This window comes from Zea mays, chromosome 1 (assembly GCF_902167145.1).
Source record: "Zea mays cultivar B73 chromosome 1, Zm-B73-REFERENCE-NAM-5.0, whole genome shotgun sequence".
In the NCBI taxonomy this organism is placed as follows: Eukaryota; Viridiplantae; Streptophyta; class Magnoliopsida; order Poales; family Poaceae; genus Zea; species Zea mays.
In genome coordinates, this window is record NC_050096.1 from 226417027 (window position 1) to 226432584 (window position 15558).

Genomic DNA, 15558 nt, shown 5'->3' on the forward strand with positions numbered 1-15558 from the left:
CTAAGCAAGAGCAGCCTCGGGCGGCAAGGCCGACCGAGCCGAGGGACTCCTACGCCTCCGGGATACGGATACCTCACTCGTCACCTTCGCACGAGGCAACTCACACTTGGTTAAGCGGTTCAGCTAGCCGACAGGCGAGTCCTAGTGCTCGAAATGAGGACGAAACACGGCTTCACGCCAAAAATACATACATGTTCAGGCCTCGACAGCCACAATGAACAGACACCGGCACTCAAGGTGCCATTACAAACGGAACTCCGGTTCCGCCCCTGCAGGTACGAACAACCCCCCACATTGGAGGGCCTGCGGGGCGACGAAACCCCAGGTGGCTCGCCGACGCCCGCTCTGGCAACAGCGACAACGACCTCCGCTCCGGGTGGCCAAACAGCAGCGGCGATGACCTCAGGGCAGACGCTGCTGCGACAAGGCCCTCGCCCATGTCCCCACTCGAGGGGCGAGGACAAGCTATTAAAGCCAAAGAGCTGAAGGTCGGCCCGTAGGTGGCGCTGACGGTCTAAACGGTGGGGAAGCTTTCTCCAACTACCACCACCTCAGCACTGCAGGCGGCGACCACCTGTCCACCAACACCGCACCAGCGAGCGCCGGCCACCCCAAAGCGCACCGGCAGGTCCTCACTCCCGTCCTCGCCATGAGAGCGAGGACAGAGGACGGAATGTTGCACCCTGGCTGGGCAGCAACAGTTCGCCTTCCCCGGCATGGCTGGAGGGCGCCTCCTCCGCAGAGCTGGAGGATGGTTTCCACCCCCAGGAGCTGGAAGAAGAGGTGGCCAGCCGACCCGTGCAGGAGGTAGAGCTCCGGCTCGCCTCGCTCCCCGCCCCAGCAAGGATGATGAAGATCCTTGAAGCTGAGGGCGGGGCAGAGGTCGCAGCCCGGCTCGCTTCTCCCCACCATCGAACTGGTGGTCACCGTCTTGGGTGACCACCGGCGAGGGGATGCAGCCGGGCTGCCTGATGAAAATCCTTGAAGCCGAGCAATGGCTTAAAGGTACCAACTTCCGCAAAGTTGCGTTCCTCCAATGACGACAAGACAGAAGAACCACGGGCGCTCCCCATCCGGGGGCTCGGAAGGTGGAAGGGTGCGATGCACGAAGGGAGTGCGAAGACATGGTTGCCATCCAAGGGGGTCACCCTCCTTTTAAAGGCGACTCTCCCCACTTGCGTCCTCAGCCGTCGCGGGCTGAGTCTTCACCAACACGCTCCAAGATCCTCCCCCTACGACACGGGGGCTGGGTCCCACGCGTCATGCAAGCTGGCCCAGGACAGAAGGAGCCAAACCGCTGCGCGCGGAGCGCACAACTGCCCAGCGGTTACAAGCACTCCTCCACTTTCGCCCAGACCAGCGGGTTAAAGGACGGACCGCCATGCAGGCGGCATGCAACCGTACCAAGGGGGCGCACCCTTTCGACTCCGACGCGTCCAGCATGGGGGCCCAGGCCCACACGTCATGTAACCGGCGCGCCGGTTACTACGTGCGGGAAACTGCACCGCCACTTGCGCCAATACCGCGCCTTCTCGACTGCGAAACCAGTGCCGCGACTCGAGGCGACCCTGCGCATGGCCCAACAGTGCCAACCGAGCACATCGATCATGGGTCAGACAGCCGCGGGAGAAGGCGCGACGGTCAATATGGCCAAAAGTGGGTCGGCAGTAATGGCGGCGACAGGCGGGCGGAAGCAGCGGTCAAGTCGTCTGCAGGCTCACGTCCCCTCCTGGGACAGCGAGAGAGCCCTCACCCACGGAGTGAAGACGACGCGCCCGTGTTCCGTTCCTCGAACGGCTCGCGCACGCACAACGGCTGCCCCGCGAACCACACGTCCCGTCGCATTAACTCTACGGCAGGGCAGGCGGCACCTTTGGCAGGCGAAGCAGGCGACACTTCACCTCCGCCATAATGACCGCGTCAAAAAAGGTGTGCCACGTCGTTCGATTTTGTATCCTTTTCCTCCTCCTCTTTCTCTCTCTTGCTACAGGGACCAAGAAAGGGGATACTCCGAAAGGGATCCTTCTCCACGAAGGAAGCGGGCCCCGAGCCCCCCTACTGATCAGAGGTTCGAAGGCTGGCCCCTCGGAAGGGTTCGACAGCCGCCTCAGAGCACTCGGGCTCCGAGCCCCTCCTACTGATCAGAGGTTCAAAGGCTGGCCCCTCAGAAGGGTTCGACAGCCGCCTCAGAACACTCGGGCTCCGCGCCCACCACTGGTCAGAGGTTCGAAGGCTGGCCCCTCGGATGGGTTCGACAGCCGCCTCAAGCCACTCGGGCTCCGCGCCCACTACTGATCAGGGGTTTGTAGGCTGGCCCCCGAAGGGTTCGACAGCCGCCTCAGAGCACGCAGAGCGAGGGATGACTCTGGGTACGTCCGATACATGGCCGAGGCTCGGGCTACGCTCCCGAGGTACCCTAGGACATTTCCGAGACCAGTAGGAGCGATTCTGTAACAGAATCCCATCAGAGGGAGGCATCGAGCCCTCGGACCCTATCAAACGGGACCGGTTCCAGCAAATCACCTTCAGGTACTTTTGGAGCGCACCTCTGGGCCACTAGCCGACCCTTATCGAATGGGGCACGGGCATCCACTCGGATCACCCGCTAGCAACTCACTGGAGACACCATGTTCGGTGCCCTCCGAGGGCAACATGGCGCTTTCCCCCCTCCTCCTTGCGGAAAGGCGACGCAGAGGCGTATGGAAAAACCCAAGTCTGTCCTTGACCGTCCTCTCGCTCTGTGCGGAGGCTTGGGGGCTGCTCTCGCAAACCCGGCTCCGGCCAAACTGTTGACAGCGTCAACATACCAGCCCGAGAACTTGGAACCTGACTATGCACCCGGGCTACGACCAGTTCGCATGAGGGAACAACCAGACCGGCCGAAGCATCACGAAACACGCTAAGACCTCGAAGGAGTCAAACCACTCCTCCGAGGCCTCGGGGGCTACACCCGGCGGGTGCGCTCGCGTGCACCCACCGCAACGAAACGCAACCAAGAAAGGCCGGTCCCCTTGCAAAAAAGTGTGACAAAAGCCTCCAAGCGAGTATCAACACTCCCTTCGAGGCTCGGGGGCTACTGTCGGGGATCATAATTAGGGGTACCCCCAAGACTCCTAATCTCAGCTGGTAACCCCCATCAGCACAAAGCTGCAAAGGCCTGATGGGCACAGTTAAGGTCAAGGCTCAGTCCACTCAAGGGACACGATCTCGCTTCGCCCGAGCCCAGCCTCGGGCAAAGGAAGCCGACCCCGGAGGATTCACGTCTCGCGCGAGGGCCCCCTCTAGCGACAGACACACCTTCGGCTCGCCCGAGGCCCAGTCTTCGCGGAGAAGCAACCTTGGCCAGATCGCCACGCCAACCGACTGTATCGCAGGAGCATTTAATGCAAGGATCGACTGGCACCTTATCCTGACGTGCGCTCCTCAGTCGACAGAGCCGAAGTGACGCAGTCACTTCGCCGCTCCACTGACCGACCTGACAGGAAAACAGCGCCGCCTGCCCCGCTCCGACTGCTGTGCCACTCGACAGAGTGAGGCTAACAGCAGCTAAGTCCAGCCTCGGGCGCCATGGGAAGCTCCGCCTCGCCCAACCCAGGGCTCGGACTCAGCCTCGACCCCGGAAGACGGACTCCGCCTCGCCCGACCCCAGGGCTCGGACTCAGCCTCGGCCTCGAAAGACGGTCTCCGCCTCGCCCGACCCAGTGCTCGGACTCAGCCTCGACCCCGGAAGACGGACTCCGCCTCGCCCGACCCCAGGGCTCGGACTCAGCCTCGGCCTCGGAAGACGGCCTCCGCCTCGCCCGACCCAGGGCTCAGACTCAGCCTCGACATCGGAAGACGAACTCCGCCTCGCCCGACCCCGGGGCCCAGACTCGACCTTGACCTCGGAGGAGCCTCCGCCTCGCCCGACCTCGGGCTCGGACCCGCCACGTCACAGGGAAGGCCATCATTACCCTACCCCTAGCTAGCTCAAGCTACGGGGAACAAGACCAGCGTCCCATCTGGCTCGCCTCGGTAAACAAGTAATGATGGCACCCCGCGTGCTCCATGACGACGGCGGCTCTCAGCCCCTTACGGAAGCAAGGAGACGTCAGCAAGGATCTGACAGCCCCGACAACTGTACTTCCACAAGGCTCAAGCACTCCTCCGACGGCCACGACATCACATGAACAGGGCGCCAAAACCTCTCCGGCTGCCACGACGGCATGTACTTAGGGCTCTAGCTCCTCTCTGCTAGACACGTTAGCACACTGCTACACCCCCCATTGTACACCTGGACCCTCTCCTTACGCCTATAAAAGGAAGGTCCAGGGCTCTCGTACGAGAAGGTTGGCCGCGCGGGAGAACGGGCCGACGCATAGGGCTCCCTCTCTCTCTCTCTCTCTCCCCCACGCGGACGCTTGTAACCCCCCTACTGCAAGCGCACCCGACCTGGGCGCGGGACAACACGAAGGCCGCGGGTTTCCCCTTTGCTGTTTCTCCCCCCCCCCCTTTTGTGCTCCGTCTCGCGCCGACCCATCTGGGCTGGGACACGCGGCGACAATTTACTCGTCGGTCCAGGGACCCCCCGGGGTCGAAACGCCGACAATTATATTTTAGTTAAGAGGAACCAGCTTAGAAGACAACATTAACTTAGATTAGACAAGTTATCAAGCTCGAAATAGAGATGGCAATGGGTAAATACCCACCGGGTATTACTACATCATACCCATACCCACGACAAAAAAAAAACCCCATCGGGTCACCCATATACACTGGTGGGTATGGATTTACCCCCATACACATACCCATGTGGGTATGGGTCCCATAGGGTCACCCGTACACACAAAAATTAAACATCTATCAAAATATTATATTATACAAATGTCAAGTATTTATCTAAATACCATTACAAAATTTCTAGCATCATTTAACCATCCATTCAACACACATTGGGTGGATTACATGTTCCATTACATGGTCATTAAATTGTCGTTAAGCCTTCTATGACATTATGACCTAAAAGGTTGTTAAATTGTAAAAAAGATGGATGGCTAAAGTCTAAGTTCATGTTTGGGCTAAGTTTATATTGGGTATTTTATACCCACGGGTTAACGGGTATAGGTGAAGGTGGAACGTTCTAATACCCGTTTACCCATTGGATGGAGATTTTTGCCAAATAACAGACCCACGAGTAGAATATTTAGCCCACATACATACCCTAATAGAATAAATACTCATCGGATATCGGGTCACGGGTACCCATTGCCATATCTAGCTCGAAGCAAGTTTTGGCATGGCTGAAGGACAGGCCCAGCGGCAGCGGGTGTTCCAGGCAGCCAATCAAACTGTGGCTGCAGCCGGCAGGTATGGATGGGGTGAATCCTGAAAACCAATCACGTCCTTGTCACCAAATCGACGTTTTGCTGGTAACTGCCAAACAACGTTGATCACCCAACCAAGTGGCAAACCCCCGGACCCTGTCCACGGTGCACCCACCCGTAGGCCCCACGTGTCACCCTCTAATATACGCAGCCTCCGTTCAAGTTTAGAGTCACCCGCTAATATACGGAGCAGCTGCAATGCTGAACGCTGCACACCTGTAAAAGATAGAGCTATCCCCTCCCTCCCCATCCCTTGGAGCCAGCAACTCCACTCCTGAGTCCTCACCTCGTGCTGCCCGCGCCATTTCCACCTCCCACTGTCCTTTCGTCCAGTCCCCAGCCCTGCAGCCCAACCGTGGAGGTTCTGGAAGGCGGTGTATCCCTTCTAGAACCTTCTCGAGATGCAGAGCGCCGCGGCTTTCCGGCCATGCCCCACTCGGCTGCTGGTGAGCAGCCCTTGTCGCCCCCTCCTCTCGGCCCGCCCGCTTCGTGCCTCCGCCGCTGGCGCCGTCGCTACCAGAAGCAGCGCCGTGGGCCCTCGCGGTCTGGGGCTCGGGCTGCTGCCAGCCTCGCCCGATCGGGATGGCAAGTGCCGCCAGCGACAGGTGTCATGCAGCGCGGCCGGGGATGCTGTGGCGGCCCCGAAGGCGGAAGAAGGAGGCGGGCTCATGAAGACGCTGTGGCTCGGCTCGCTCTTCGGCCTCTGGTACCTGTTCAACATCTACTTCAACATCTATAACAAGCAGGTGAGTATCCTGACGTGAGATTGGGTGACAGAGCGTTCGGGATATGTTTTTTTTGTGTGTATCTGAATATCTGATTATTAGATTTTATCTTGAGATGGTAATTCTGAAACGGTTGAGTTTGATTATTTCTACCATGATTCTTTTGCCCTTTCGTCCATTTTATGTCTAGCATTGTTTGCTCAGCAAGAAATATTAATTTTGAATGTTCAAAAATGTTGAGTTCACTGCTATACTCTGGTGTCAATGTTGGCATTTGTAGAAAAATCCTGCAGTGTAAAATTTTTTCAATGTTTTGTTGAGAATGCAGAACTGATATTCCGTGTACAATTTTTCTTTTTATTATCTTAGAGCGCCTTTTCCTGGTAGAATGATAGATTTATTCTGAAACTAAGTAAGATATACTTCAACTTTCTCTTGTCTTTACTGTATGTGACAGGTACTCAAGGTTTTCCCATACCCTATAAACATCACAGAAGTTCAATTTGCTGTCGGAACTGTAGCAGCTCTGTTCATGTGGATCACTGGTATTATTAAGAGGCCAAAGATTTCTGGAGCACAGGTAACCTTTAACATTTTCTTACAACTTTTACGCTATTTACTTGGATATATATTAATACTCATGTTCATTTTAACAATTTTCAGCTTGTAGCCATCCTACCTCTGGCTATTGTTCATACTATGGGCAATCTCTTCACCAACATGAGCCTTGGGAAAGTTGCAGTGTCATTTACGCACACCATCAAGGCTATGGAGCCTTTCTTTTCTGTTATTCTTTCTGCAATTTTCCTTGGCGAGGTAATTTTTTCATCCCTGTACAAATGCTAGGAAAGCAACATGTTTTGAATTTTAAGAAATTTCTTTGTCTTCTTATACTAAGTATTCGTATGGCAGCTACCTACTATTTGGGTAGTATCTTCTCTTCTTCCAATTGTTGGTGGTGTTGCATTGGCATCTCTTACTGAGGCATCCTTTAACTGGTAAGTAACTATCACTATTATTTGAATCCAGGCATGGCCAAACTGAATTTTATAGAGTAGGAGCTTCTATTTATAGTTTTCTTCCTTCTGTGCATCTTGTGCCATGCTGTTTCTACTTATGCTATATTCTTGGTGAGTGTACCTAAATATGGTTATTGATATATTTAACATTGGTTTGTTTAGTATTTGTAGAAATTGTAGCTATAATTTATTTAGACTATGGTATGTCATCTTGGGAATTGTGAGGTAAAATATGTACACAACTACACATGCTAAGGGGAGATACTTCACCAGATATATCCAAATTTGTTGAAGTAATGATAACACCAGTAAAGCCTTTTAGCCACAAACAGGTTGGGGTAGGCTAGACTTGAAACCCAACATGAGCTACAAAGAAAATAATGAGATGGAAAAAAATGTAGGATCTAAAGCTCTCCTCATGGTAAATGCAATATTTTTTTTCAGAAGTGACTATGATGTGATATACAATGCATAATAGAATGAAATTCAAAACGCTAGTGTTCACAAATTGATTCACTCAACAATGTATATCTTATGATAATCTTTCTTTGTAAAGTTCAAACATGGTTAAGTTATCTTTGAATACTTTGCCAGTATGCCTGAGTTCCACTATGAAATATATTAACTTGTTGGTAGTTTGATGAAAACAGGGCTGGCTTTTGGAGTGCAATGGCTTCAAATGTTACCTTTCAATCCCGAAATGTATTGAGCAAGAAGCTCATGGTTAAGAAAGAGGTAACTAAAATATCTTGCATCTTAAAGATAGTTTGTTTATGAACATGCATTGGCTTCTTTTCTGTCATGTCCATGTGCAATTGTCCACTTCCATCTCTAATTCCTAATGCACTTCATATGCTCTCTTTCCACAGGAATCCTTGGACAACCTTAATCTCTTCTCTATCATTACAGTGATGTCATTTTTCCTTTTGGCCCCTGTTACCTTCTTTACAGAAGGTGTCAAAATTACTCCTACATTTTTGCAATCTGCTGTAAGTGTAACAATGTTCAAATTTAAACCCATTGCTCACGAAAGTAAGAAATCAAGACAGGAAACTGCACCTTGCAGAACTGTCAGGGTTAATTTTGATTGGCTTTGTGTTTGTAGGGTCTGAATGTAAACCAAGTCCTTACAAGGTGTCTTTTCGCTGGACTGTGTTTCCATGCATACCAACAGGTTAGTCATGTTACTCCATGTACTTGGGGATATATATCAATATCTTGAGTTGTAGACTGCAGTGTGTTATCTATTTGATTTTTGATGTTTCAGTTTTATGTAGAGCTCAGAGTCATGCGGATTGCAAATTCATTTTTTATTCCTCTTATGTGGCTTGCAACAGCTGCAAATAGCATGATGAACTAATTATGTCTTTGTATTTTATGCCTTTAAACCCTGTGCTGCATATGTAGCGTTAAGTTGCTAATTGCCTGCTTCGAGAAACACTTACGCACATAAACTTGTGACAGGCGTTGATTTTTAAAAATCGTAGGCTATATTTAGCAATGTGGAAAATGTGAACCGGGTGTTTACAAGAAAAACCATGTCCACTAAAGCAATCCTATTGTAGTTAGTATATCAACGTATTCTCACCACAAATGAGATTCTATTATCATGTTGCATGTGTCTGTAGGTGTTGTGCCTTAATATGATGTTTTAGTCAAGGCAGCATAGTGCTGATTGGCCAAAATAAGACCTGTAAAAGCGGGTGTAGAATATTTGGTTTCTAATGCATGTCATTTGATTTATTCTTTATTTTCCTTTATATGTAGCTACATGTGTATTGCAAGGACATATTTAGTGTCTCATTGTTTCTCTTTTTTTATTTTGTTTGAAGGTGTCTTACATGATTTTGGCGATGGTGTCTCCTGTCACTCATTCTGTGGGCAACTGTGTTAAACGTGTTGTGGTCATTGTAACATCAGTGCTGTTCTTCAGGACACCTGTTTCTCCTATCAACTCTCTCGGTAAGCATGTTTCTTAACCTGTTTCTCTGTCTTTGTTCTATTTCATCCTTCTGTTGTATCACCATTACATGCTTTCATCTGTGTGTATAGGTACTGCGATTGCACTTGCCGGAGTTTTCCTGTACTCACAGCTCAAGCGACTTAAGCCCAAGCCGAAGACGGCTTAAATAGGGATTGTATTTTCCATCTCTTTGTGTTAATGGAGTTAAACACTTCTATGTTTCAGGTGACTGCATTTTAAAAGATTTGTGCTTATAACAACAACAAAGTCTTTTAGTCTCAAGCAAGTTAGATAGGCTAGGGTTAAAAACCGAAACACCTCCCCCCACCCCCCAAATTAAAGATCAGTCACATGGATAAGTGTTTTCCATGTACTTCTATTTAAGTCTAAATCTTTAGATATATATCATCATTTGAAACCTTCTTTTATTGTCTTTTTTCTTGTTAACTTCGAGCTTTCTCTTCTCTTTTCTCATTGCTATCACACCTTAGAATTCCATTACGCAATGGCGCTTTTGGAGGTATATGTTCAAACCATCTCAACCGATAGACAAGCTTTTTCTTTAAATGGTGTTATCTCTAGCCTATAATGTATATCATAATTCTGGACTCGATTATTTTCTATATGACCACAAAATTAATGTAACATATATATTTCCGCAACACTTATCTGTTTAACATGTCGTTTTTAGCCCAACATTATGCACCATATAATATAGCAGGTTTAATCGTTGTTTCGGAAAACTTGCCTTTTAACTTATGTGGTATCCTCTTGTCATATAAAACATTAGTAGCGTGTTTAGTCTGAGGAATGGGTAGTAGCGTTTTAGTTTGAGGAATAGGGTAGTCCATCATCTTCTCACTCCTCACTTTCTTATTTGATTTGTGGAACGGAATGGGTTGATCATCATTTCATTCCTCATAGGCTAATAATTAGTACTAATATGAGGAATGAGTTCATTCCACCAAATTTGTGGAATGAACTTATGATGCAACACCTTATCTAGAATGGATTGATTCTTCAAACCAAACACCCCATAAATGTGCCTGATGCCACTTCATCCACCCTGTTTTGATTCTATGGCTAATATTTTCTGACTTTGAAAGGAACACAGACACCTAAGAAAGGGTAAATTAGGATTTCTATTTTACGCACTCTAAAACTAGGCCAATAAGAAATCTCTTAAACAAAACCTATACAACTAACTTAAACATGAATGTGCATTACAGTTTTGTCTAAGTGTTGCTATCTCTACCACAAAAGGAGTTTAGCAATCTAAGTTTCAATCGTACCAACTAGCCTATGTTCTAAACTAAAGATAGTAAAGATTGCAACTTAAGTAATAAATGTGAAAGCTTAAAGACAAGGGTAGAGATGCAATCTCCCGTTGACGCGCTTGAATTTTTACAGAGGTATCTAGAACCGCGTAAGGCTTTAACTAATCCTTGTTGGTGCCCTACGCAAAGGGCAGCCCATGCGAGGGCCAAGTACCCAGTCGAGTAACTCCATATAGAGACGTGGGCCTTCTCCATGTGCAAGTGGTTATCCGCTTCCGGTCTCCTCTCGGGCCCTCCCCACTGTCTTCATTATTGAGCTTCTGAACGAAACGTCATGAGACTCGTTCTCTCTGGTAAGCCAAAGGTGCACGAAACGAAGTAAAAAGGCTTTTGAGTGCTAGAGTAATCAGAGAAGTAACATACCAGAGTGGTTGTCCAATACTGTGATGGTGAAGAAGGCTAATGGAAAGTGGAGAATGTGCATTGATTTTACAAATCTCAATAAGGCATGTCCGAAGGATGAGTTCCCTTTGCCAAGAATAGACTCCCTTGTGTATGCAACAACTACCTCGGAGCTCATGAGTCTATTGGACTGCTATTCAGACTACCATCAAATTTGGATGAAGAAAGAAGATGAGCCCAAAACAAGTTTCATAACCTCTAGTGGGACCTACTGCTACCTTCGGATGCCTAAGGGGCTCAAGAATGCTGGAGGAAGCTTCAGCAGGATGACTGCTAAAGTTATTTGCTCACAGATTGGCAGGAATGTTCTAACATATGTCGATGATATCATAGTCAAAAGTACCAAGCAAGAAATTCACATCGCTGATCTACAAAAAACATTTGCCAATTTTAGAAAGGCAGGCCTCAAACTCAACCCAGAAAAATGTGTTTTCGGAGTGAAGAAGGGGAAATTTCTTGGGTGTCTTGTGTCAACAAAAGGAATTGAGGCTAACACAAACAAGATAGAAGCCATACTTCGGATGGAGCCACCAAAGTCAAGAAAAGGTGCCCAAAGGCTAACAGGAAGGTTGGCCTCATTGAACAGATTTATTTCAAGATCGGCAGAAAGGAACTTGTCATTCTTTGAAGTATTAAAGTTAGCCAAAGTCTTCCAGTGGAGGCCAACTCAACAAAAGGCCTTCGAAGAGTTGAAGCAATACTTAATAGAACTGACAACTTTAACCCCACCTTCGTCAGGAGCCCCATTGCTGTTGTATGTAGCTGCTTCTCACGATGCAGTCAGTGCAACGTTGGTGCAAGAAAAGCAAGATGGCCAAGCGAAGAAGCAAGTGCCAGTGTACTTCGTCTTTGAAGTACTTAGTCCATCAAAGAAAAATTACACAGAGTTGGAGAAGGTACTATATGCTGTATTGATGGCCTCCAGAAAGCTTCGACATTATTTCCAGTCATACCATATCATAATGCCTTCTTCTCAGCCTCTCAAGGATATAATAAGGAACAGAGAAGCCACGAGAAGAGTTGGGAAATGGGCTGCAGGGCTAAATGAATTCACCATAGATTATGTTCATAGGTCTTCAATCCAATCTCAGGCATTAGCAGACTTTATTGCTGATTGAACGCCAGGGGCTCAGGACGAAGAAAGAACAAAAGACGACGAAGCTTGGACATTGTTTTGTGATGGGTCATGGGGAACCTTCGGCGCAGGAGCTGCTGCCATTCTAATTTCACCATCTAAGATCAGAACCTGCTACGTAGCACGGCTGGAGTTCAACTGCACAAATAACATTGCAGAGTACGAAGCCCTTCTCTTGGGGATTCGAAAACTTAAGGCAATGGGAATAAGAAGGGAAATCCTCAAATCTGACTCACAAGTTATTATAGGCCACATCGACAAAAGAAGCAAAGCAAGAGATCTGAAGCTCGAGAAATATCTCGATACAGTCCGAAGAATGGAAGCCTCTTTCGAAGGCTTCTCTGTAAAGAAAATGAACATGCGACCTATTAGCCAAGTCAGCGGCACAAGGGCTCCCATTACCTTCGAAAGTATTTTTTGAAACAATAAAAGCACCTTCAGTCGAGCTCATGGAGCGAGCAGTGCTTACAATCTCACCAGTGCACAGTGAAGATTAGAGGACTGTGTGATATCCTGGTCCCTGGGATGGTGATTTCCTGGCCCAAGGCTTAATAGAATTAATAGAGTATCCATACCAACAAGGTGCATCTTCTTTTTCGGAAGCCTAGCTCGAAAGAACATCTAAGTTAAGCGTGCTTGGCTTGGAGCAATTTGGGATGGGTGACCGACCAGGAAGTATTCTCGGGTGCACATGTGTGAGGAAAAAGTGTGCACAAAAGACTCGTGTTGGTCTGTGGGGACGATATCTGATCCTAGAGAGCTTCCAGGAGTAAGTACCCTGGTCCAGGGATTGGACGAGGTGTTACAAGTGGTATCGGAGCCGACCCTCGCGGTTTCATGGGCGTGTGTGGGCTAGGGGGTTCGGGTATATGGCGCATGGCGTATGTGGGCCCAGAGTGGTCACATGGCATGGCATATGACGACACTAGACATACAGACGTGGCCAAGACGAGAGGTTCCTGGATTGGGGTTGACCGACGAGGACGTCGGTCTTCTAAGGGGGGGGGTGGATTGTGATATCCTGGACCCTGGGATGGTGATTTCTTGGCCCAAGGTTTAATAGAATTAATATAGTATCCATACCAACAAGGTGCATCTTCTTTTTCGGAAGCCTAGCTCGAAAGAACATCTAAGTTAAGTGTGCTTGGCTTGGAGCAATTTGGGATGGGTGACCGACCGGGAAGTATTGTCGGGTGCGCATGAGTGAGGACAAAGTGCGCACAAAAGACTCGTGTTGGTCTGTGGGGACGCTAGCTGATCCTAGAGAGCTTCCAAGAGTAAGTACCGCTGGTCCAGGGATTGGACGGGGTGTTACAAGTGGTATCAGAGCCGACCCTCGTGGTTTCATGGGCGTGTGTGGGCTAGGGGGTTCGGGTATATGGTGCATGGCGTATGTGGGCCCAGAGTGGTCACATGGCATCATATGACGACACTAGACATACAGACGTGGCCAAGAGGGGAGGTTCCTGGATTGGGGTTGACCGACGAGGACGTCGGTCTTCTAAGGGGGGTGGATTGTGATATCCTAGCCCCTGGGATGGTGATTTCCTGGCCCAAGGTTTAATAGAATTAATATAGTATCCATACCAACAAGGTGCATCTTCTTTTTCGGAAGCCTAGCTCGAAAGAACATCTAAGTTAAGAGTGCTTGGCTTGGAGCAATTTGGGATGGGTGATCGACCGGGAAGTATTCTCGGGTGCGCATGAGTGAGGACAAAGTGCGCATAAAAGACTCGTGTTGGTCTGTGGGGATGATATCTGATCCTAGAGAGCTTCCAGGAGTAAGTACCGCTGGTCCAGGGATTGGACGAGGTGTTACAGACTGAGATTGTATCCTTCTTACAAGGCAATTATCTTTCAGACGATGAAGCTTATATCAAAAGAATGAACGCTAGGACAAGACCCTACGTAATCATAGAAGGAGAATTGTATAAAAAAGGAGTTTGCTCTCCATTGCTGAAATGTTTGTCTAGAACCGAAGGTCAGGAGCTAATGAAGGAAATACATACAGGGCTATGCGGAGCTCATATTGGGTCCAGACCTTTACATGGAAAAGTTTTCAGACAAGGATTTTATTGGTCGAAGATAGCTTCGGATGTAGCGGATTTATTTCAAAAATGTGAAAACTGCCAGAAGTGTGCCAGAGACAAAAAACAACCTTCGTCTCTAACTCAGCTAATCCAACCCACCTGGCCGTTGCAAAGGCGGGGTCTAGATTTATTAGGCCCACTTCCACCAGCGCAAGGAAATTTAAAATACGTTGTAGTAGCGGTGAAATACTTTTCAAAGTGGATTAAAGCTAAACCTCTAGCTACAATCACTTTGGCCACGGTTCAAAAAAAATTCTGGCAGAATATTGTTTGTCGCTTCGGTGTGCCGAAGGCCATTATAGTTGATAACGAAACTCAATTTGATGCCGAAACGTTCAAGGTTTTTTGTGACCAAATCCGTACAAAAATACATTTTGCATCAGTGAGACATCCATAATCAAATGGACTGGTAGAACGAGCTAATGGAATCATAATAACAAGAATAATAAAGTCAATCTTCAATCAGCCAAAAGGAAAGTGGCCAGACGAGTTAATAAAAGTGGTATGGAACCACAACACTGTTTTCTCAAGGTCAACATGATTTACCCATTCAAGCTTTTGTTCGGTGACTAAGCAATAACACCGGAAGAAGCAAGAATGGGTTCAATAAGGACCCTAGCTTCGGCAGAAGACGAGGAGGATTGTAAAATAACAAAAGACACCATAGAAGGGACCAGACTTCAGGCAATAGATCACATCACTAAATATCAAGTTGAAACAGTCAAATGGCATGATCGGAAGGTAAGACTAAAAAACATCAAGCCAGGACATTTGGTACTTCGGAGAGTGGCCAACCCGGATACAGTGGGAAAACTTCAGCTCAAATGGGAGGGTCCTTTCTTGGTAGTATCTCCGTCAAGACCTGGATCCTACAGGTTGAAAGACATGGATGGTAACGATATTCCAAGATCGTGGAATGCAGGTGAGCTTCGGAGATATTATGTGTAAATCTTGTAATTTTCTTATTTTTTCCTTATGACACCCTTTTCCTTTCAAATAGGGGAGAAAGATTTTTAATGGGGCCATAGGTTATAATTTTTATTTTTTTGTGTTGCCCTGTGCAATACAAGGGCCAAATTCCCCCACATGTAAAATGTAAGGATTTGGGATTACACCATCGAGTGTAAAAAGTATGAAGAAGCTCCAAAGTCATCCCTAAGGGGATGCAGAGCTAGAATGCCACCTAAGTGAAAGGTGAAGAAGCTCCAAAGTCATCCTTAATGGGATGCAGAGCTTAAATGCCACCTAAGTAAAAGGTGAAGAAGCTCCAAAGTCGTTCATAAGGGGATGCAGAGCTTAGCTCTAAAGTCGTTCCCAAGGAAATGTATAGCTGAATAACCACCTAAGTAAAAGGTGAAGAAACTCCAAAGTTGTTCCTAAGGGGATGGAGAGTCTCGATGTGTATTCACGTGAGTTTTGTTACCTTCGGCATACATGTGCATACTTCATCACATCATCTTTTGCATTCATACAAACATACATTAGGCATATGTAGATTCATCATCATGACATGAAGCATAAACC

General features: G+C 48.1%; 1 protein-coding gene across 1 annotated transcript; it reads left to right on the forward strand.

Annotated features, from left to right (window-relative positions):
- Window positions 1-5587: 5587 nt before the first annotated feature.
- Window positions 5588-9492, forward strand: LOC100283648 (triose phosphate/phosphate translocator, non-green plastid,chloroplast). The gene is made up of 9 exons (NM_001156549.1): window positions 5588-6109; window positions 6546-6668; window positions 6752-6904; window positions 7001-7086; window positions 7758-7842; window positions 7977-8096; window positions 8213-8281; window positions 8940-9069; window positions 9160-9492. Exons 1-9 carry the CDS (start codon window positions 5765-5767, stop codon window positions 9234-9236), a joined length of 1188 nt encoding a protein of 395 aa, NP_001150021.1. The 5' UTR covers window positions 5588-5764; the 3' UTR covers window positions 9237-9492.
- Window positions 9493-15558: the final 6066 nt, after the last annotated feature.

What these genes read in the sequence shown, in the direction of transcription:
- LOC100283648 (NM_001156549.1), top strand. Translation starts at nt 5,765, where the DNA reads ATGCAGAGCGCCGCGGCTTTCCGGCCATGCCCCACTCGGCTGCTGGTG. An exon ending in CTGCAATTTTCCTTGGCGAG is followed by an intron (nt 6,905 to 7,000) that starts GTAATTTTTTCA and finishes TTCGTATGGCAG; the next exon opens with CTACCTACTATTTGGGTAGT. An exon ending in AGCTCATGGTTAAGAAAGAG is followed by an intron (nt 7,843 to 7,976) that starts GTAACTAAAATA and finishes CTCTTTCCACAG; the next exon opens with GAATCCTTGGACAACCTTAA.